Source organism: Petaurus breviceps, unplaced genomic scaffold (assembly GCF_028583685.1).
Source record: "Petaurus breviceps papuanus isolate PSGF00001 unplaced genomic scaffold, PetGlider_PUasm1.0 37, whole genome shotgun sequence".
NCBI classification, from domain to species: domain Eukaryota; kingdom Metazoa; phylum Chordata; class Mammalia; order Diprotodontia; family Petauridae; genus Petaurus; species Petaurus breviceps.
The window spans coordinates 109,055,415-109,077,523 of NW_027186296.1; the positions used below are offsets into that span (position 1 = coordinate 109,055,415).

A 22,109-nucleotide genomic window follows, 5' to 3' on the forward strand; every position below is an offset into this window, starting at 1 on the left:
GCTTTTCACTCTGAAAGAAAAGCTACAAAATCAAATACTGGAGTCTAAAATTTGTTATACCCTCAGTTTTTATTCTGTTAAAAGGTTAAACTAATGCTCTTGGAATATCTTTTCTTTTAAGAATCCCCAGTCCGATCTTCAGGCTCAAGATAGGTGTCACAGAATTGGTCAGACAAAACCAGTAGTTGTGTATCGTCTTGTGACAGCAAATACCGTTGACCAGAAAATTGTAGAGAGAGCAGCTGCCAAGAGAAGGCTGGAAAAACTCATCATCCACAAAAGTAATTAACAATTCTGTAACAGTTTTTGTGTTAATATTTTCCCCAGCAAGTTGCTCTGCAGTGGGTGTGCTTTGCTGTTTGTTTTTTTTTTTTAAGGTCTTTTTATTTTCTCCTGACTGGATTTAGAGAGCATAGCTGAGGGAGACATGAAGTGGTTGGGATTATAGTGTCTAAATTATGGGAATGCTAAGATTTTCAAGTACATATTTTCATGTAGGTAAATACATTTTTAAGAAACTTAATTTACTTTTAATCTAAATATAAAATAAGAAAAGGGAAAAAAATATTGCCGTGTGTACAGCAGAATGTAAGAAAGGATTCAAAACAGCAATAGATTTCCGTTTCAAGAAAACCTGTATGATAAATACTGCATACTGTATTCAGAACTGTCCATCTTTGCTTTTTGTAAGTTTTTTGTTCTTTGCTGTGTGCTTTTTACTTTGTTCTTTTTGTCTCCCTCCCTATCCCCCATTCCTCCCAAGAAGGCTAAAATTAATTTTGGATATATTTACACACATGTGTGCCTATATACACATATGCATACATACACATGTACTTACGTATCTAGATATCCATAATCTTGTATAGGTATACATATACATACATGCATCTATGTAAGACTTGTTTAAGTATACTTGTTTATCCTGTTTCTCTGAGTGGATAACATCTTCATAAAGTTCAAGTCTTTCCATATTTTCCTAAGTCTACTAACTGAACATTTCCTGTACCCTAACAATATTCCAACCTTGTACTGTCTAGGTATTTAATAGTCTAAATAGGTAGTCTATTTAAGTCTCAATAGGTATTAATAGCCTAATATTAATATGACTGACATATAGTCCTGTCCCTTTTTCTCTTTTGATTAAATCTATTTTAGTTTCAACTTTTTCTGAGATCATAATTACTAACCCTGCTTTTTTCCTCTAATAAATTCCTACTCCTGATTTTTATTTTATTTCCTATCCTTCCTGACTCCTTGACTTCACTTCTACCTGCTACTTTGCCCTCCTATTACTTAACCTTCTTCCACCTCTTCCCCCTCCCAAGGATTACTCATCTTCCCTCCCGTCCCATCCTCTTGTTTATATCTGAATTTATAAGACTTGTAAAGCTTTCCAAATATACATGCTTTTTCCTCTATCCCATTCCTTTTAATCTAGACACCCTTCTATACCCCACCTCCCCATCCTATTCCTTCATCTTCATTTCTTTATACATTTAGAAGACTTTTTTATTTTTTTAAGCAATCGGGGTTAAGTAACTTGCTCAAGGTTACACGGCCAGTTATTTCTGGGTGTGGTGCTGAGTATCTGAGCCCGGATTTGTTCCAGGTCATCCTGACACTGGAACCAGTGCTCTTACTCGCTGAGCCACCTGGCCGCCCCTAAGCAATTGAGGTTAAGTAACTTGCTCAAGGTTACACGGCCAGGTGTTTCTGGGTGGGTGCTAAGTGTCTGAGCCTGGGATTCGATCTCCAGTTCTTCTCAACACTGGAGCCGGTGCTCTTACTCGCTGTGCCACCTGACCGCCCCCATTTAGAAGACTTTTATTCCCTTCTAAATGTATGTGTTATTCTCTCTTTAACTCAGATCTGATGTGAGTAGGTAGAATTCCCTCTAAAATTTCCTCTCTTATTCTCTCCACCTTCTCTATCCCCTTAGCCTTTTATTTCTTTTTGAATTTAGAAGACTTTTAGACAGTTCTAGATATATATATATATATATATATATATATATATATATATATATATATATATCTAGATAGATAGATAGATAGATAGATAGATATAGATATAGATATTGTTCCCCCATTAACCCATTCTTGATGAGAGTAGGGTTCCAGAACTACCAACCTTCCTCCCCCATATAGTTCCTCTACATCAGTTCTTCCTCTTACAACTCATTTGTATAAGATAATTACTCTTTTTACCGTTTCCTAAACAGTTTTGCTTTTAAGAATCATATACTCGGGTCTACCCCAGTCTTTCTTTCAAACTACTCAGTTATTAATAATTTTAGACATAACGTTTTACATTTCCTCATACAAAAAATAATCTGTCCTTATTCAGTCCCTTTTAATTAATCTGGGTAAATACATATTACAAATTCTGTGTGTAATAAAGCTGTTAACAGAAATAGGATGGTCTTGAGCTGTGGTATAAAAGTCAGAAATGGGGGCACTAGGGGCGGCCAGGTAGCACAGTGAGTAAGAGCACCAGCTCCAGTGTCGGGATGACCTGGAGATGGAATCCTGGGCTCAGACACTTAGCACCCACCCAGAAACACCTGGCTGTGTAAGTGAGCAAGTTACTTAACCCTGATTGCTTAAAAAAAAAAAGAAATGGGGGCACTATTGTTTGTAAGGATCCCTGTGGGCCATATGTTATCTTTGAAAACCCACACACATAAGCACATTATCTCTGTTCTTTTGTATTTTTGTTTATTTTGTTAAATATTTCCTAATCATATTGCAATCTGATTTGAACTGCACTAGGGAGTGTTTTAGGTGATGTATTTGACAAATCTGGTCTAGAGGATGAGTTAGGGTTTGAGGAAACAAGTGATGGATTATTTTTGGCATGTGTAGTTTGAAGTAACATTGAGACATTTAAGTTGTCATAATAATGCATATGTGGTACCTATGTATGTCATGGTAGAATTTCATACAGCTACATCAGAAAAGGTCTCTTCATAATTATTATATAATTACTTTCACTGAAAGTTCATTTACACTGAAATTCAATTTTTATCTTTGATCCCATCTCTGCAAAATTTATAATATGTGTATAAATACTACACTATGGGTTCATGAAACATTAGCAAATAATTATTTGCATGAATATTGACATTTTGTTCCATTGTTAGTCAGGTAATTTGGCCCTTGTATACATGTTCATTGATATACTATATAGCCTGGTCAACATTTTTATTTTAAGCTGTTTGTAAGACAGTTGCTTATAGCGGGTTTTTTTTTTTTGGTAAACAGTGATACATAAATTGTCTTTAAAGAAATTAAATCTTTTTAGTGGTTTTTTTTTTAACTCTTGGACATTCTGTAATTACATTTAGGCAACATTCTTTGTTTCTATTTCCAGTATTTTAATTTAACTTAGAAAAATTATAATGGCAGTATATTTTTTATATTTCCTTCTAAATGCTTTTAGATCATTTCAAAGGTGGCAAATCTGGATTAAGTCAATCTAAGACCTTCTTGGATCCTCAGGAATTGATGGAATTATTGAAATCCAGAGACTATGAAAGGTAAGATTTTTTTTTTCAACTTTAATTAAAAAAACTTTAAAACAGTTTTTTTGTATCAAATTATGCACTATATATTTTTCTCTGTAGGGAAGTAAAAGGATCAAGGGAAAAAGTTATCAGTGATAAAGATTTAGAATTGTTACTGGATCGGAGTGACCTAATTGGTAAGTTTTTTCATGTTTGAGTGGATTTTCACTGGAAAAAACAGTTCTCTTAAGTGGGAAAGGTGGTTTGGAAACAGTAGCTGCTATTTCTTCTGCTGCACCCTCGAATAACTGATGAAATTTTAAATCTGGAAGGGCCTTTAGAAATCCTCTAGCTCATTTCCCTCATTTGCATGACATTGAGACCACTGAGATGTGAGTGATTATCCAAAAAGATCTGTTTAGTTAGCAACTGACCTAGGACTTGTGATCTTCAGTGTAGTGTAACATGGAAATGTAAACAGGTTACTTCTCACTTTCTTTGCAGTTGACTTTTGATCAGTATACACTGAGTGAGTAGCTAATCTTTTTCAAACCGGTAAATTGTTTTATTATAGTTGGGGTTGTGATTTACTCTCTGATAAGCCTAAGCCTTGAAAGGAAATTCTGTGCATTTGTAGTGGGTTTTAGCATAGCCATTGAACAGAATACATTGTTTGCCCATACAGTTTGGCAGTCTCTCTTAGAGATAGGATCTAATTCAATCCCTTAATTATAAGCAAATGATGAGCTAACATGGTGAGTATAAGTTCTCTACTTCTTCCCTTATTTACCACTCATCTACACACTTTTGCTTTATCAGTTTTACTCTAACATAGGAATAATTGGAAGTGAAAGCAAGATAATGCTCCCAAACGGAATGATACTGTGCTTTTTCATCCTCTTCTGACCATTTGTTAGGTTAGCAGTAATGTTGCAGCCTAGATATCAAGTGGCATTATAATATAATCCCTGTCTTCTTATCACTGATTAGTCATTTTTTTAAAGCACCTACTTGCTAAACACCAAGCATGGTATTTCAACTCTCAGAGTTTAAACCATAAAAATTGATCTAGTTAGGGTAAAGACTTTATTTTAGAGGAAACTTCCTGAGTCACTTATGAACAAGTATGTATCTACTTGGGATTAGAGATGTACAGGAAGAGAAATGTTAACTTTATTATTATTTTTTTTTAAGCAATTGGGGTTAAGTAACTTGCTCAAGGTTACACAGCCAGTTATTTCTGGGTGTGGTGCTGAGTATCTGAGCCCGGATTTGATCCAGGTCATCCCGACACTGGAGCCGGTGCTGTTGCTCGCTGAGCCACCTGGCCGCCCCTAAGCAATTGGGGTTAAGTAACTTGCTCAAGGTTACACGGCCAAGTGTTTCTGGGTTGGTGCTAAGTGTCTGAGCCTGGGATTCGATCTCCAGGTCTTCTCAACACTGGAGCCGGTGCTCTTACTCGCTGTGCTACCTGGCCGCCCCCGAGAAATGTTAACTTTAATCAAAATTAATCAAAATGCAAATATTTTAGAAGGTAACCTGTCTTATTAAGCTATATAATTGCAGTTATTGAACAGGAATGGTTGTTTTTTTAATGCCACTCCTATGTACTGAACTTTGTCTGGTCCTCAGATACTAGTCTGCTACCTGTTGCACACTCAGAGCCTTGCCAGTTTAGTCTTGGCTGACTTCAAGAATGCCAGGCTACCTTCATACCTTAATGAGGTATCATAGCAGGACTTTTGTGGACTCTCAGAGAAGTGAGGAAACATTGGAGGTGAAGTCAGTATGCATTCAAATTCTGATTCTAGTACTTGGTATCTGTGTAACCTAGTGCCCTAGATTTGAAGTCAGGAGACACCTGGGTTCACATCTCATCTCTGATATTTACTAGTTATGTGACCATAGTCAGTTCCTCTTTCTCTCTATGGGTTTCAGTTTCCTTGTCTGTAAGATGGAGCTAATAGCTTTATTTACTTGAGGTATTATCTGCCTTAGAATGCCATGAGTTGTAAGTGATGGGGAAAGTCAGAAATGAATTTGAAAAGATTATTTTTTTTTCCATATTGGGAAATAAGATCTATAAAGGTAACTGAATTATGATATTGAGCCTAAGGCTTGTATATATTTTGTCTCCCACAGTTGTTAACTTAGCTCATAGTAAGCACTTGAAAAATGATAAACACCATCATAGGATTATTAACTAAGAAAGTGGTTTCTAACTATTTTTGATCATACACCCCTAAAGAAAAAAAAGTTTTTAGCATGCACTCTCTGTGTATTTACATATATATGTTTATTTGTGGTTATATGCATGTAATGTGATACATCAATTCAAAAATTTGGTTCTAAGATCAATTTATTTCAGTACTTGGTTTTAGTGGCTGCCACAATTGAAAAAGATAACCTCAAACATTTAGATACAAATGTTTGTCTACCAATCCTGCCAAGATTTTTGTTGAAATGTGAGCAGTAAATTTCCATTTTTCCATAGAGGATGGGTGTGGTGGGTAGAAAAAAGGATAATCTCTTGAAATCAGGTCCTATTCCAGGGGGGAGAAAAGAGGGTGCCAAAAGGACAGCTGACAAAATGGGTAGGCTCTGGATTTTTATAGTGTTAGATGGATGGCTTTCATTTGCTTTTAGGCTTGATAGGTTGAGAGTTAAGGGAGGATGTCAGGGGCTAGGGGTCTTGGAAAAGTAGGTTTGTTAATTCTAACTTTTGCTTTGTGCTAAAGATCCAAGTCTACTTCCTGGTATCTGCTGTCTTTTAATTTTTACTTTACCTCTTGCAAGATGCTTCTATGCCTGCTTTTCTCAGACTCTTTGCTGGAACTCCTTGTTCTGGGGTTTGGGGAAAAGAAATGCCCCACTGCTTTAGGGGGAGGCAGTGGAGGGAGAATAGGGACTAGAATTAGTGTAGTAACTAAATGCCTTTGTAGCTTTTATCTGTTCTGGGAAAGGTGGAAAGAATGATCATGTGAGTCTAGATAATCCTTTACATTGCTTGTGAACATACATGACTTCCTGCAGTATTCCCAACTTGGAAATACTGTGGAAGATTAAATTATATAAGACTGTCAACTCCATAAGAGGTTTTATTATAGAATATTAGTAGTTTTCAATAGAATACAAATCCTTTCAAAAATGTGATAATTTTACTATGAATTTCCTCTGATTTAGAAAATAAATTTTTAAAAATTATAATTTTTGTATTTCTTTTATAGATCAAATGAATGCCTCTGCGCCAGTCAAGGAGAAGGTGGGAATTTTCAAGGTTTTAGAAAATTCTGAAGATTCAGATGCTGATTGTATGTTCTGAGTTGGGATGTAAAGAATGGCCTCAACAGGTCCTTATTCACATGAAGTGATTTACCTGTTGGTTTTGAAATCCGGTTAATAGCCATTTTTTTAGTTTTCAGTTATATGTAACAGGTGCAATCCCATATTTAATAGATGGTAGCTTTCTGAACAAAAGGAAAAAAAACACATTAGATGCAGGTTTTCAGGTAACTTGAGTTCTAGTAGAGTTCTTGATCAAGGCCATTGTATACCTAAACACTGCCAGATTGATACAGTCTTCCTGTGGAAGTTTTTGCATGTCTTTCTGTATCTCCCTTTTACCTCCCCCACGAATACAGTTTACAGATAATTTTGCTTCAGTTATGGAGTTGGGGATAGGATTGGAAAAAAGGGGAGATTGGGAATATGGTTTGTTTTATTTTGTAAGAAAAATGGTGTAATTTTAGTGTCCTTTGCTACAAGATGTTTTGCCAAATAAATGTTCATTCTTGTAAGAAGACTGAGTCAAGTTCTTTTGTCAAAGATAGTAGGTCCTGTGAAGTAGAATTCATTGTCATGGTGATTATGCATTCAGCTAATACAGTGCACTTAAGTTTCTGGATAAGGAAGAGAATAAATGGACTGATATCGACCGATTTGATTTGGAAGATGAGAACAGGCCTTAAGAAGGTAGAATCAAGGGGTGGTTAGGTGGCACAGTGAATAGAGCACCAACCGTGGAGACAGGAGGACCTGAGTTCAAATCTAGCCTCAGACAAACACATTTTTAACTAGTTGTGTGACCTTGGGCAAGTCACTTAACCCCAATTGCCCTACCTTCTCCCCCTAAATTCTATTATTTAGAATAATAGTAACTATCATTTATATAGGGTTATTATGTGTCAGGCACAATGCCTATACATATAAAGATAATGCCTGCTCTCAAGGAGCTTACAATCAAATGAAAATAATCTATCAAAGTAAACTTTTAAAAGGGCTGGAATGGGGTAAGGTACTCCGATGATGAGGGTATGATAATGATGAAGGGGCTGGGTGGATGAAGGGTGGCTGGAGCAGGGGGGAGGGGAGTTACGTGGTCAGACCTGTGTTTTGGAAAGATCACTATGACAGCTGAGAGGAGTGGGAACAACGAATGGCCTTGGAGTCAGAAAACATCTGAATCCAAATCTGACCTCAGACATATTAGCTTTACCTGGGCCAGTCATTTAACCTGTATTTGCTTTTGTTTCAATGCAAAATACAGATTAAAGAACCCATCGTAGGGTTGTTGTGAGGATTAAATGAAGTATTTGTAAAGCACTTAGCACATAGTAAGCACTTCAAAAAATGTATTATTCCCACCTTCCCCTTAAGACAGACTGGAAGACCAACCAGAAAGCAACTAACTATATTAGACCAGACATGAGGTTATGAGTGATTGTTTTAAAGTGGCAGCAATATCAGAGGAGAGAAAGGGTTTGTGAGGGCTGTTGTAGAGAGTGAGCTTGACAACAGATTGGACATAGGAGTTATATGTGAATGAGGAAGAATATGATATCTCGGTTGGAAATTTAGGTACTGGTAAAATGGTTTCCTTCAGATTAATGGGGAAGTTAGGGAGAGGGGAAGTATTTGGGGAAGAAGGATCAGCACTGGACTTGAGTTTAGGAACTATCTGCATAGAGATGTCAATTCACAGGGAGCTGATAAATTAACTAAGTGAAATAGAGAAAAAAAGTCCAGAGCAGAATCTTGGAGGACAGATTACTGAATATGTGGAGGGGCCTAGGCTATTACTCAAATTTTTCTGAGCTGCTAAGCAAGCAACGGGGTGGCTCCATGGTTTATCTGCAGTAATTACTCTTAGAAACCCAATCTTTGTTTACTGTCTTGAAGAACCATTTCTGTTGAACTACAGATTGGTTGTCATTTTACTGGAAGTCCCAAGTAACTGCCAAGATGCAAGCACTGCTTTTTGCCAAATTAAAGTGTGCACCAATTCTGAATAGAATAAAATGGGAGGAAACTAAAAAAGATATCCCAAGTCTAAATTTTTATTATATTTTCTCATGTCAATTTATGCATATATGAAAAATGTTAAGTTTGTGCAGTAACTCCTACAGTTTGAACTACTGTTGTGCTATTAACTGTTGACTGGACCCCCAAAAGCCTTTTGAAAATCTAACAACAAAGTAACAAAAAAAGCTTGCACTTTATAAACCTTTTTTAAAAATTTATGTTAAAGGGGTGGAGCCAAAATGGTGGCATAGAAGCAGGAAAACTCTGTGGTCTCCCCTGATAACCACCTCAAATACCTATAAAGTATGACCCTAAAACAATTTTAGAGCTACAGAACCCACAAAGTAACAGAGAGAAACAAATCTCCCACTGAAGGCAGCCCGGAAGGTGGACAGGAAGGGTTCATGGCAGCCCACTGGGAGCCAAGCCCAGCCCTGCATGAGTCCACGTTTTTAGTCACCAGGTTTCCCTGACCAGCAGTGGCAGTTTCCAGAATTATCAACCCATAACTGCCAAAGAAAAAGTTAGAAGTCAGTGCAGAACTCTGTTGGAACTTGGGATGGAGGAGTGGGTGTAGCCCCTGCCCCGATCTAGAGGCCCAGCTTCAGAGCCACTTCAGGTGTTGGCAGCTGCTTCAGAGATCTTGGCCTGCAGATCATAGGGGGCGCAAAGTGATCAGCTCTGACACATCCCCATCCTGTTGTGAGAGGTCTGGGAATTGCACCTGCTGGGATTTGCTCTGGCTCTGCTCAGGTTGGGTCTGTGCTGGTGCAGTCCTCACATTTCATCTTCCATTTCATCTCCTTGCCCAACCCTATGTCCACACTTTCCTGTACTGGAAATCTGCCACACTCTGTCACTTATGGATTCTACCACTCTAAAATCCATTCAGATTAACTTTTTAGAAGTTACTGAAGGAATTCACAGAGGAGTTCAGGTAACTTCCTGCTTTCACTCTGCCTTCTTGGCTCCCCTCCTGACCCTCCCTCCCCCCAGCTCAATATTCTTTCATTCTGAGACCAGCAAAATATAAATCTAGCAGACTTAAAGATAAATAGATAAATCTAGCAAAAATGGTTACTTAGAATAATAGAAACCTAGCCACCATGTAATTTCTTCCTTTCCTGATCCTCCCACAACTGCTGACTTCTCCCAAAAGGTACCTTGCATTTATTTTGCATATACTTATAGGGACATAGATTTAGAACTGGAAGAGACCTCAGTTGGATCATCTAGTCTAATCCCCTCATTTTACAGATAAGGAACTTGAGGTCCAGAGAGCCTGTGACTTTACCAAGTTCATGCAGATAAGTTGAAGGCAGAATAGGGATTTGAACGCAGATCTTTTTACTTTTCCTGTTGCACCACATTGGCATCCTCTAGTTATATAAGTTCATGTTTTCCTGTACTTATAAAAGATACACTGAACTTTTGGATGGGCAGGTTTTCTCCCCAAAAGAATATAAGTCCCTTCCAAAAGACTCATGATAGAAAGGGATATCCACATCCAGAGAAAGAACTATAGAGTGCAAATGCAGATAGAAGCAAACTGCTTCCTCTCTCTCCTTTTTGTTTTATGTTTCTTCTTTCTCATTCATTCCATTGGATATAATTCTTCTTTGAACTTGACTAATGTTTAATGTGAAGGTATTTTTAGAACTTATATCAAATTGCATGCTACCATGGGAGGGAGGGGGTAGAATGGGAGGGGAATTTGGAAATCAAGGGATTGTGGAACTGAATGTTGTAAACTAAAAGTAAATAAATGAATTTTTAAAAAAGGAATGATGAGCAGGCTGATTTCAGAAAAATATCTATGAATGAATGCTGAATGAAACGAGCAGAACTAGGAGAACACTGTGCACAGTAACAGCAACATGGTGCAATGAACAACTTTGTTAGACTTAGCCCTTCTCAGTAATGCAAGGGTCTAGGACAATTCCAAAAGACTCATGATGGAAAATGCTATCCACATCCAAAGAACTATGGAGTTTGAATGCAGATCAAAGCACACTATTTCCACTTTTGAGGTTTTTTTGGTGTGTGTTTTTTCTCTTGTGTTCTGTTTCTTCTTTCACAACATGACCAATGTGAAAATATGTTTTACATGAGTGTACATGTATAACCTATATCAGAATGTTTGCCATCTTGGCGAGGGAGGAAGAGAGGACAAGAGGGGAAGGAGAAGGAGAAGGGGAAGGCAAAAAATATGGAACTTGAAATCTTTCCAAAGAAAGGAATGTTGAAAATTATCTTTAAGTGTATTTGGAAACAAGTACTATCAAATATATTTTAAAAAGGTAAAACAAGAATATAAGCCCCTTGAGGATAGGAATTGTTTCCATTTTGATTTTGTACCACCTAGCACCCAGCATAATGCTTGGATATAGGCAACTGGACCACCAATTCTTCAGTGTATTATGGTAATTCCTGTAGTCTGGCTTAGACTAGCCAGGCATTGAAGTCCCTTTTAGCTCAAAGTCTGATTCTGTGAAGTGCTTGATATTTGATTGACTGATTGATTCCTTACCCTAAGTTTTCCATTTCATGTATTGAATTCTTTTCTAGGGTGGCATATTATCTGATCATGGAGCAACAAAGAGCCATTGATTTCATACCATCATTATGTGGTAGCCCATGTTTTTCAAATACTGCTGAGAATTGAGGAAATTTTCTAATGTTACATGATAATGAAATAGTTCAAGTTGAAGTAGACTGAGCCTGTGGTCCCTTCTAAGATTTTTTTTTGCAGTATTTCTACCCATAAGAACTACAGAAATGCAACCTAGAAATGGGGGTCAGTCTTTAATTTTGAATGCCCTAATGAATGAGTGAATGAACAATTGAATAAAAAAAATGAATAGGTATTTATTAAGCATTTTTATATATATCAGACACTGTGAGAAGCTAAGAGATTAGTTGTCCCTTCAAATCTTCATCCTTAAAGAGGATCAGAATCAATCAAGATTGACAATGTGATTGAAGGGAGAACTCTTCCCATCTTTCAGAGGTTACTGATAGTAATCTTACTGCTTGCTTGCTTTTTGTACCTTTTCAGTACTTGCAAGTACTTGTACATATAGCCAATCCTAAGTTCCTATACACTTGGACAAAAAAAAAAACCGGACTATTTGTGTGTATTTTGGAAGCATGGTAAGGAAAGAATCCCTTCTCAGTAACATTTTGTAGAGTAAGAAATTTAAGCATCTTACTCATATGATAGCTTTAAAAATGAAATGTCACCATGCTAGGTTTATATGGATAAAGAATTTGCCTCCAGGAAACAATTGGAAGTGTAATTGTTACCCTTTTCATTTGTACACAAAGAATGAAAGAAGACTGGGTGTGTTCTTGACAAGTTAACAGATATTGTTCTGCATTAAAGATGAGGATACAACTGTTAATAAGAAGCTAAATTAATGCACATGTAATGATAAGCCTTTGAAAATACTTGTATCCCTGGAGGATGAGCACATGGGGACATTACCTCTACAAGTACTGTTGTAGGCTATTCTCTTATTAATATCCTTTAGGCACTCCATGCTTCAGTCAAACTGGAATACTCAAATGTGTCCTGTATTTTTTAACATACATACTTTGTAATTGGAGTAGGCAGGTGAAATACATAGTAGTACAGGTAGTAGTAGTAACAGTAGTAGTAGTTGTAATACTTGCAGCTAACATTTATTTAGCACTTACTATGTGCCAGATACTGTGCTAAATGTTTCACAATTATCACCTTCTTTGATGCTCTAAACAATCCTGGGAGAGAGATGCTATGATTATCCCCATTGTACAGATAAGGAAGCTAAAGTAGAGAAGAAGTTATTTTTACAGGGTCAAAAAGCCAGTAACTCTAAGGCTGGATTTTAATTCAGGTTTTCCTAACTCCAAGTCCTCCACTCTGTCCAATATACTGCCTAACTGTAATCCCATTATGAGCAGTTAAGCTGCCATCAGAGTAGAACATGTGTATGTATGAAGTGTGTAACCTGAAACATTTAAGAAGAAAAGAGCTTCCCACACAATGGTGGTAAATTCTTGTACACAAGTATAGGATAAGGGCTCTATTAATAAAACTTAAGATTTGGTGAAGACACAAGAGAGAATCAACTAACATGTCTGACAGAATGCACAGTATGAGATGGGTATGCAATTCAATCTTAAATTGTGTAGTCAGACTACAAGGACTAAAGAGGTCCCAGGGATAGGGCATCTGAACTGAGATTTGAGGATGGGTAGGATTCCAATTAATGGAGTTGAAGAGAAGAAAAGAAATATTCCTGGAACAGGGAATTTTGAGAAATGCTGGGGAAAAATAAGTCATGATTTTGGAAGAAGTCAAAGGGAGCATTAGATTAAGCTAGAAGGGTATGTTGGGCTGAAATCATAGAGGTCTTTTATTGCCAGGCAATGGAATGAATACAGTTTCTTCATAACACATGAAGAGTCTCTGGAGCAGTTGGAACCATGGATGGTCCTTCACATGTCTTTGAAAGGTAGAAAGCAGAGCTCATAGAAGGGGGGTAGTTTGCCAAATCCACTGGCAACTGGGGAGGTGTCAATATCTTTTGGGTTAATTGTAGATTTCAAGGTAAAATTCTGTAAGATGGAGGTAAAAAAGAGAAATAATTCCATCCGAGCCAGGCTCTCGCCAACACATATCCGTTTTCCTGAAAGTGAAAAATACAAGGATTTGATATTGTAGATTTCTAAACCATCTAGACCACTTCTTTGTACTTATATGGAGCACACTAACACCCTGTAGTATTAGGTAAAAGACTGCATGCATTCCTTTTCTCTCTGGCCCTTGACTCCTTCGAAGAGCCAGTTCCTCCTAAACAGAGGAAAGACCCCTCAAGCATCCTCTGTCTAAATTAATCCCCCTGAACCAGAGCAAATCCTGGGATTTATAATCAGAGGAATGGAGTCTATTGTCCCATGGGGAAAACAATCATTTATAATCTCAAGAACTAAGTTTATGGCTACCCAGGGTGATTGTGATGGGGAAAGGTGACAGAAGAATGATAAAATTTCCCTTTGGGGACCTCTTGTCACCATTCTGGACAGAAAACACCTCAGGAGTCTACCTGGCAACTTCACAGTCATCCAGGCACTTGTCTTCACTACTCACTCCTAGCTCTTAGCCAAGTATTAGAACCAATTGAGCAGAGCATGGCATTGGAGACCACAACGTCAGGGACAGTTAGCTGCCTGCCAACATTCATGTCTGCCAGTCCCAGACTTGGCTATTACCACCATCGCCTGATAACCAATAGGTTCCCCCAAGAATTGAAGGTGAAATGACAAGATAAACCATTGTCTAGAATTCTGTACCAATAGATCTCCATTAAAATCTACATAAGTAGGAAAGGGGTTATATACCAATGTGGCCTACTCAGGAGTCACATTTCTACAAAATTAAAACTCTAGGATTAGACTTTTGGTGACTTTAGCCATAATTTTATCTGATTAATAGGCCTTTAAAATAACCCAATCTCCTTCCTTTCCTTGATAAGATACAAGATTGTACCACTCTAACATAAAAGCCTGGAAGACTTTATCTGAGAAGAAGCTCCTGTTTGAGGGTGACTGGGAGAATAATTTTTAATATGGGGGCAAGGTGGAGGGAGCTTTAGTTGTGGGTATGGAAGCAGAACAGAGTGGCCATTACCTCAGTTCTGCCTCTCTTTTGGAATCAGCTCAGACAACTACCCTGAAACCCAACTGATTTAGTTGATGAACCAGGGCACAAGGATAACTAAAAGAATGATGTATTATGTCTCCATCCTACTCCCTGGTTTTAGAACTTGGAAGGACCATTATAGTCACCTAGTTCAATACAATCTTTTGGCATGTATGGCAACTGAAATCCAGCGAAATGAAATAATTTGACCATGGTTGCACAGCTAATAAGTAGCAAAGCTGGATTAAAATCCAAGTCCTCTGAATTATCAATCCATATTTGATGCACGCCTTTAGATGACTATCTTACCTGCTGAAAAAGGCATGAAATAGTCACTCTTCTTAAACTTGCCACTTTCATCCAGGAAATGATGTGGGTCGAACTTGTCTGGATTGGGGAACTCTTCATCATCATACAGAACAGAACACAATAATGGTATTATAGTGGTACCCTAAAATGAGCAGATAAACACAACTTAAACAAAAAAAGAACCATAGTATATTAGAGTTGAAAGAGAACTTAGAATCATCATTTGGTCAAAATCCCAAACTCATTTTTAAGTATAGAAAAAGCCAATATCTTTTAAACACATGTGTTGATAGTAAATTGGAAAATCTGTAATACTATTGTGAGAAATGAAACTGAATTTTGTCACCTTGTGGGACAGAACAAGTACTGATGAATAAAAGATAGAAAGAGGCAGATCTCAGGTTACTAAAAGTTAACAAAATAACTTTTGGCCACTAGATCTATCAAAGAAGGAAAGAGTTGGGAGTTGCCTGGGTAAATAAATAAGCACACCAATTGTGGATAAGTTCAAGCAGATGCCATATGATCTAAATATGCAAAATGAATTCTCATCTGTCTCAGGACATTGAAAAATAAGATAATGTTACACAGAAGAAAGAGGAAAGAGCTGATTAACGTGTTGGTAGCTCTTCATGGAGGTGATGAAACCAGATGCTCTCAGAAAGAAGCACTTGCTTGTGCTCTAAAGAACGGGAAAGTAGCTTCACAGTTGTTATCTGGTAAGATATCCAGGACAAACAGAAGAACACTGGTTGGTGACTCCTTGTGGAAGGATACTGAAACAGTTGTTTCAATTCACTGACAATGACAAAAATAGGTAGGTCTGCCATATTCTCATTTCTTTGTGGAAAGACACTGAAACAGTTGTTTCAGTTCAGTGACAATGACAAAAATAGGTAGGTCTGCCATATTCTCAGAGCACACATCAAAGACATAATGGAGAACTTCCCAAGACTTGTCAAAGAGGATGATTACTACCCACCTGTAGTGATTCACAAGAGCAAAAAGAATACTTCCATCAGGAACCTGGGAAACATTTCCAAAGGTTGTGACATTTAGGACCAAAAAAACCCCAAACTAACCCTAAAGACCTTTAAGACTACAAGTAATGTATTCATCATGATTGTAAGAGGGAGCAAAATATTCAGAAATGAACATCTTGTAAGAAGGTATTGGAGGATGAGATTTGTATTTCTGGACCACATCTTAATTAAAATGTAGGAATGATAGACTATTGGCCAGGAATGAAATGATGCACCTAGCAAAGGCTGGAAAGAGTATTCTTTTGATTTCTCAGAAATATAGTCCAAAGGGTTTTTAAGTGCTTAAAGTGTGACTAATAAAAGAAGATGAATTGGAGATTTTAAGACAAGGAAGCAAATTTGACCTCAAAATTATAAATAGGACTTGGTAGGATGAGATTCTTAACTAGAATGAAGCTCTGGAAAAGAGTATATATCTTATTAAAAAAAACAGGATAGGAAAAAATGGATGTGGTGGCAGAAATTAAGAAGATGTAGGAAGCAGAGGAAAGAAGAATGATGAGAAGCTTCTAGGTAAAGAGAAATTGGTGGAACATCAAGGGTGACATTGTTAGGAAAGTCTTCTATAGAACTTTTGGACAGAAAGAAGAAATAGACAAGGAATACAGAAGGCAGATTATAAGCTCTTGGGGTTAGACATGATATAGCAGTGACGGAAGACTTCAATTATTCATTCAGTTTTTAAAGTTTCCATTCTGTCAAAAACAGAGCAGCTCATAATTCTCTGACTTTTCTTGATGATAATTTTGTCCTGCAAATGTAACAGAACCAAAAAAGGGAAATTCTTTTATTGATCCAATGGTCACCATCTGAGAGAAACTTGGATGACAAAGACATGAATACAGATCTGCAGAACTCCTCCGCCAAAACATTCTTCCTCTGAAGGGATCATGGTAATTTTCAGGGGATGCTGCCACACTTGACACAGTTTTTTGCATACCTATGAATGGAAATTATGGGAATTTTGGGGAAAGTGCTCATTCCATCTTAGAGTTTCTAACAGAGGCAGTGGCCCAAAGGATAGAGTACAGGACTTGAAGTCAGAAATACCTGATCTGACTTCTGACCCCAAGGCTGCCAAGCCAAGTCTGCCACCAAGTCAGTAAGTCTGATTGGAAGTCTACCAGATCTGGCCCCAATTACACCAAATCTGACTCTAAGTCCACCAAGTCTGACACCAAGATATTCAAGTCTGATTCCAAGACACTTCAATGCCAGGGTAGCCAAGTCTGATTCTAAGACCACAAAGCCTAGTGATTCCAAGGCTGTTAAGACCACTGACCCCATGTCTGCCAAGTCAAAAACCTAAAGATGCTGGTGCTAAAGCTGCTAGTCCCAACCTTTCAAAATAGATGCTTCAGGACAGAAGTACTTTTTTAAACCTTAAAACACCATATTTGCCCAAGCAGTGTATGATTATTCACTATTTTATACAAATAAAGGAAATAGTGAGTAACAAAAAAGGTTGAAATATAAGAGGTTAGACTCTCATACAATTAGTTGGATTTAAAACTGATGGACTGACAACAAACAAAGGGTAATTATTGAAGGTTTAGTAGCAGATTGGAAGAAGGCACCACTGTACTCTGATCTCATCAGCTCACAAATAAATAATTTTATCCATTCTAGGAGTCATATTTTAGGATGATGCTCAAGAGCTGGAGGCTACTTTAGGGAGGGAAACCAGGATGGTGAGAAGAACAAGTCCATACTATGTGTGGATGGATCGAAGGAAATGGAGATATTTAGACAAGAGAACAGAAGACATAATTGAATAGGAGATGCAATAGCTGCTTTCAAGTGTTTTATGGACTGTTACTAGAAAGAGAGAGTAACTTTATTCTGCTTTGTTCCAGGAGCCAAAACCAAAAGCAATATATTAAAGTTACAAAATTGCAAATTTAGGCTTAATGCAAGAAAAAAAAATTCCCTCAAATTAGGACTGTCCAAGATTAGAATAGAATGGCACTGCAAAAAATGGTACCCCTGCATTGGAAGTCTTGAAGCCAAGATTGGATAACCATAAAGGATACAAAGTGTAGGTAGAATTCTTTTTCAGACGGGGCATGGACAATATGACCACTGAAATCCCTTCAAATTCTGAAATTCTGTGACCATTTCTCAGGGATGTATTTGGCCTGAGGTTCCTTCTAACTCAAAGATTCTATAATTCAGTGTGAGACAATATAAAATCCTGTCATAATAGTGAGAAATACGCACTGGCCCCAGCGTCGGGAGACCTGGGATCGGTTCCAGCCTCAGATACTTGGCACCCACACAAAAATAACTGGTCATCTAACATTGAGCAAGTTACTTAACCCCAATTGCTTAAAATAAAAAAGAGTGAGAAATACTTCTGACCTTGGGGATGATATATTGTCTAAATTGAACATCGTCTGTCACTGCATGTGGCAAGCTGGTGGGAACAAGGTCAATGTGTCGCTGTATCTCATGTATCACAGCATTAGTGTAAGGCATCTTGTTTCTGTCCTCCATACAGGGACTTTGATTTCGGCCAATCACACGATCAATTTCTTCTTGCATTTTTCCTGTCACAATATGAATGAAAATTGATCAGGGAACTAGGGACAAAAACAGCCTTCTCTCATATTTTTCTCTGATTTTTTACCAAGAGCTACATTGATATATAAGGCACTGGTCCTCACAGGCTCATAGACAGATAGATAGATAGACAGACAGACAGACAGACAGACAGATAGATAGATAGATAGATAGATGAAAATTCCATTTCAGTCTCAAGTTAGCTGAGAATCTGTTGAGGTACCTTTGTCCCATGACCTCAACAGAGGCTCAACTCGTCCTTAAAAAATACAAGCAAATTAAAAAGTTATTTTATAGAGCTAGAAAAAATAATATCAAAATTTATCTGGAAGAACAAAAGGTCCACAGAATATCAAGGGAAGTAATGAAAATAAATGCTAGGTAAGGTGGTCTAGCCATGCCAGATCTTAAATTGTATTATAAAGTAGCAACCATCAAAACCGCTTGCTCCAGGTTAAGAAATATAGGGGTAGGGGTGGCTAGGTGGTGCAGTGAATAGAGAGCTGGCCCTGGAGTCAGGAGGACCTGAGTTCAAATATGACCTCAGACACTTAACACACACACACAAAAGCCTAGCCTTGTGACTTTGGGCAAGTCACTTAACCCCAATTGCCCTCCAAAAAGCAAAAACAAAACAAAACAAACAAAAAAAAGAAATAGAGGCGTAGATCAGAGGAACAGGGTAGGTACACAATACACAGTAGTCAGTGAATATAGCAATCTACTGTTTGACAAACCCATAGACTCCAGTTTCTGGGTTAAGAACTCACTATTTAAGAAAAACTGGAAAATAGCATGGCAGAAATTGGGTATAGACCAACATCTGACACCTTATACCAAAATGAAGTCCAAATAAATAAATGATTTAAATATAAAAGCTGATAAGATAAAGAAATTGGGGAGCAAGGAATCATTTATCTGCCAAAGTTATGGAAAACAGAGGAATTTATGACCAAACAAGAGATAGAGAATATTATGAAATAAAAAATGGATAATTTTGATTACATTAAATTGAAAAGTTTTTGTACAAAGAAAAACAATGCAACCAAGATTAGGAGGGAAGCAGAAAACTGGGAGAGAATTGTTACAACTAGTGTCTCTGATAAAGGTCTCATTTCTAAAATATATTAGAGAACTGAGTAAAATTTAAAAGAATACAAGTCATTCCCCAACTGATAAATGGTCAAAGGATATGAACAGGAAGTTTTCAGAGGAAGAAATTAAAGCTATCTAGTCATATGAAAAAATGCTCTAAATCACTATTGATTAGAGAGATGCAAAGTAAAACAAATCTGAGGTACCACATCACACCAGTCAGATTGGCTAACATGATAAGACAGGACAATGATAAATGTTGGAGAAGATGTGGGAAAACTGGAACACTAATTCATTGTTGGCGGATCTGTGAGCTGACCCAACCATTCTGGAGAACAATTTGGAACTATACCCAAAGGGCTATAAAAATGTGCATGCCCTTTGACCCAGCAATACGACTTCTAGTATTGTATCCCAAAGAGATCATAAAAATAGGAAAAGGACCAACATGCTAAAAAAAAATATTTATAGCAGCTCTCTTTGTGGTGGCCAAGAACTGGAAATTGAGGTAATGTCCATCAATTGGGGAATGACCAAACAGGTTGTGTTATATGAATGTAATGGAATGCTATGTGTTATAAGAAATGATGAGCAGGCAGACTTCAGAAAAACCTGGAAAGATTTCTAGGAATTGATGCTGAGTGAAGTGAGCAGAACAAGGAGAACATTGTATATAGTAACAGTCACAGGGTTCGAACACTGATTTTGATAGACTTAACCCTTCTAAAACAATTCCAAAGGATTCATGATGGAAAATGCCATTCGCATCCAGAGAAAGAATTGTGAAGTCTCAAATACAGAGTAAAGCAGACTATTTTCTCTTTTTTGTTTTGTTTTTTTCTTCCCCATGTTTTCTCCCATTTGCTATAATTTTTTCTATACAACATGACTAATGTGAAAATATGTTTAATAGGAATGTATATGTAAAACCTGAATCAGATTGCAGGTCGTTTTGTGGAAGGAGCAAGTAGGGAGAGGGAAAAAATTTAGAACTTATGCAAGTAAATGTTGAAAACTAAAAATATTTAAGTTAAAAAAAAATACAAGCCAAGCAGCACCTGGCTAAAGAAACAAGGAGGGGTCTCAGTCTGGACCTTTTCCAGAACTCAGTGTGACCAACCATAGACCCAAGGTACTGCCCTGCACAGCCGCATGAGTGACAGGAATCCAGATGTACCGACCTCTCCTATGATCAACGAACCATCAGAACTAGTGCCCCTCAATCATTCAGTTTCCCCCATTTCTATCACTGGGCTATAACCTCAGTCCCTATGACTATCTCTATGCCTGTCTCTAATAAGAACTCACAATTACATACCATGTAACTAAGTAGGGTGGAGCTAGTAGTGGAGGAGGGGGCATAAGTAATTTTGTTTTTTCTTTTTTTTAAGCAATCGGGGTTAAGTAACTTGCTCAAGGTTACACGGCCAGTTATTACTTCTGGGTGTGGTGCTGAGTATCTGAGCCCGGATTTGATCCAGGTCATCCCGACACTGGAGCCGGTGCTCTTACTCGCTGAGCCACCTGGCCGCCCCTAAGCAATTGGGGTTAAGTAACTTGCTCAAGGTTACACGGCCAGGTGTTTCTGGGTGGGTGCTAAGTGCCTGAGCCCGGGATTCGATCTCCAGGTCTTCTCAACACTGGAGCCGGTGCTCTTACTCGCTATGCTACCTGGCTGCCCCGCATAAGTAATTTTGAATGGTTAATGACTTAAATATAGAAAAAGGACAACAGAAAGTTTCCAAGAAAAGTCTCAATAAGACCATGAACCCCTCGCATGCTGATAAATCATGGATGTGTTTTATTAACCTGTTATCCTACCTATTATTTCAGGGTGTTTCAGGAGAAGCAGGAGTCCATATCTCAGGGTGGTGCTTGTTGTCTCTGTTCCTGCATCAAATAGATCAGCGACAGTATAGACCAAGTTTTCAATGGTAAATTCAGACTGTTGTTTTTGCTTTTCCTAGAAAGAATTTGGTATGATTAACTGAAAAGGAAGGAAGGCAGCAGGGCACAATGGAAAGCATGATGGATTTGCAGGTAGACGACCTTGGTTTGAATCCCAGTTCTGATTTTTTTTTAAATTGGCGGGGGGAGGCAAACAAGGTTAAGTGACGTGCCCAGGGTCACAGAGCTAGTAAGTGTCTGAGGTCAAATTTGAACTCAGGTCCTCCTGACTTCAGGGTCAGTGCTCTATACACTGTGCCACCTAGCTGCTCCCACCCCCCCGCCCCAGGTTTAATCTTGACATTGGGCAAGTCATTTAGTATTTCAGTGTCCTCATCTGTAAAATGAGGATATTGGATTCAATGGCCTCCAAGAACCCCTTTCAGGTCTAAATATATGATCCTATCAATAAATTAAATTCTAGCAGCATAATCCAAAGTGGAAGAAGAACCTGGCAACTGGAAGGTGGGGAAGAGAGAGAGACAGTGAGAGAGAGATAGAGAAAGAGAGGGAAAGGGTGAGGGAGAGAAGGAGAGATGAGAGACAGAGAGAGGGAGAGAAGGAGAGGGAGAAAGAGGGAGAGAGAGAGAGACAGAGAGAGAGAGAGAAACAGAGAGAGAGAGAGAGAGAGAGAGAGAGAGAGAGAGAGAGAGAGAGA

At 37.9% G+C, this 22,109-nt stretch overlaps 2 protein-coding genes across 5 annotated transcripts in view; one reads left to right on the forward strand and one right to left on the reverse strand.

The window, feature by feature from the left end:
• The window catches only part of HELLS (helicase, lymphoid specific), a 37,050-nt gene extending 29,742 nt beyond the window's left edge, over nt 1-7,308 (forward strand). Inside the window, exons 19-22 of the mRNA XM_069099275.1 lie at nt 122-281; nt 3,445-3,541; nt 3,629-3,705; nt 6,736-7,308. Of these exons, the coding sequence (XP_068955376.1) occupies nt 122-281; nt 3,445-3,541; nt 3,629-3,705; nt 6,736-6,830 (429 nt within the window). The 3' untranslated portion in view covers nt 6,831-7,308. The remainder of the gene's footprint in view (nt 1-121; nt 282-3,444; nt 3,542-3,628; nt 3,706-6,735) is intronic.
• A 4,975-nt stretch (nt 7,309-12,283) lies between these two features.
• Nucleotides 12,284-22,109, reverse strand: part of LOC138168697 (cytochrome P450 2C19-like) — a 35,947-nt gene continuing 26,121 nt past the window's right edge. For all 4 annotated transcript variants that reach the window (XM_069097588.1, XM_069097589.1, XM_069097586.1 and 1 more), the window contains 4 exons: nt 21,326-21,467; nt 18,209-18,396; nt 14,805-14,946; nt 12,284-13,482 (listed from right to left, as the gene is read on the reverse strand). In XM_069097588.1, coding sequence (XP_068953689.1) covers nt 13,292-13,482; nt 14,805-14,946; nt 18,209-18,396; nt 21,326-21,467 — 663 coding nt within the window. In that variant the 3' untranslated portion in view covers nt 12,284-13,291. The remainder of the gene's footprint in view (nt 13,483-14,804; nt 14,947-18,208; nt 18,397-21,325; nt 21,468-22,109) is intronic.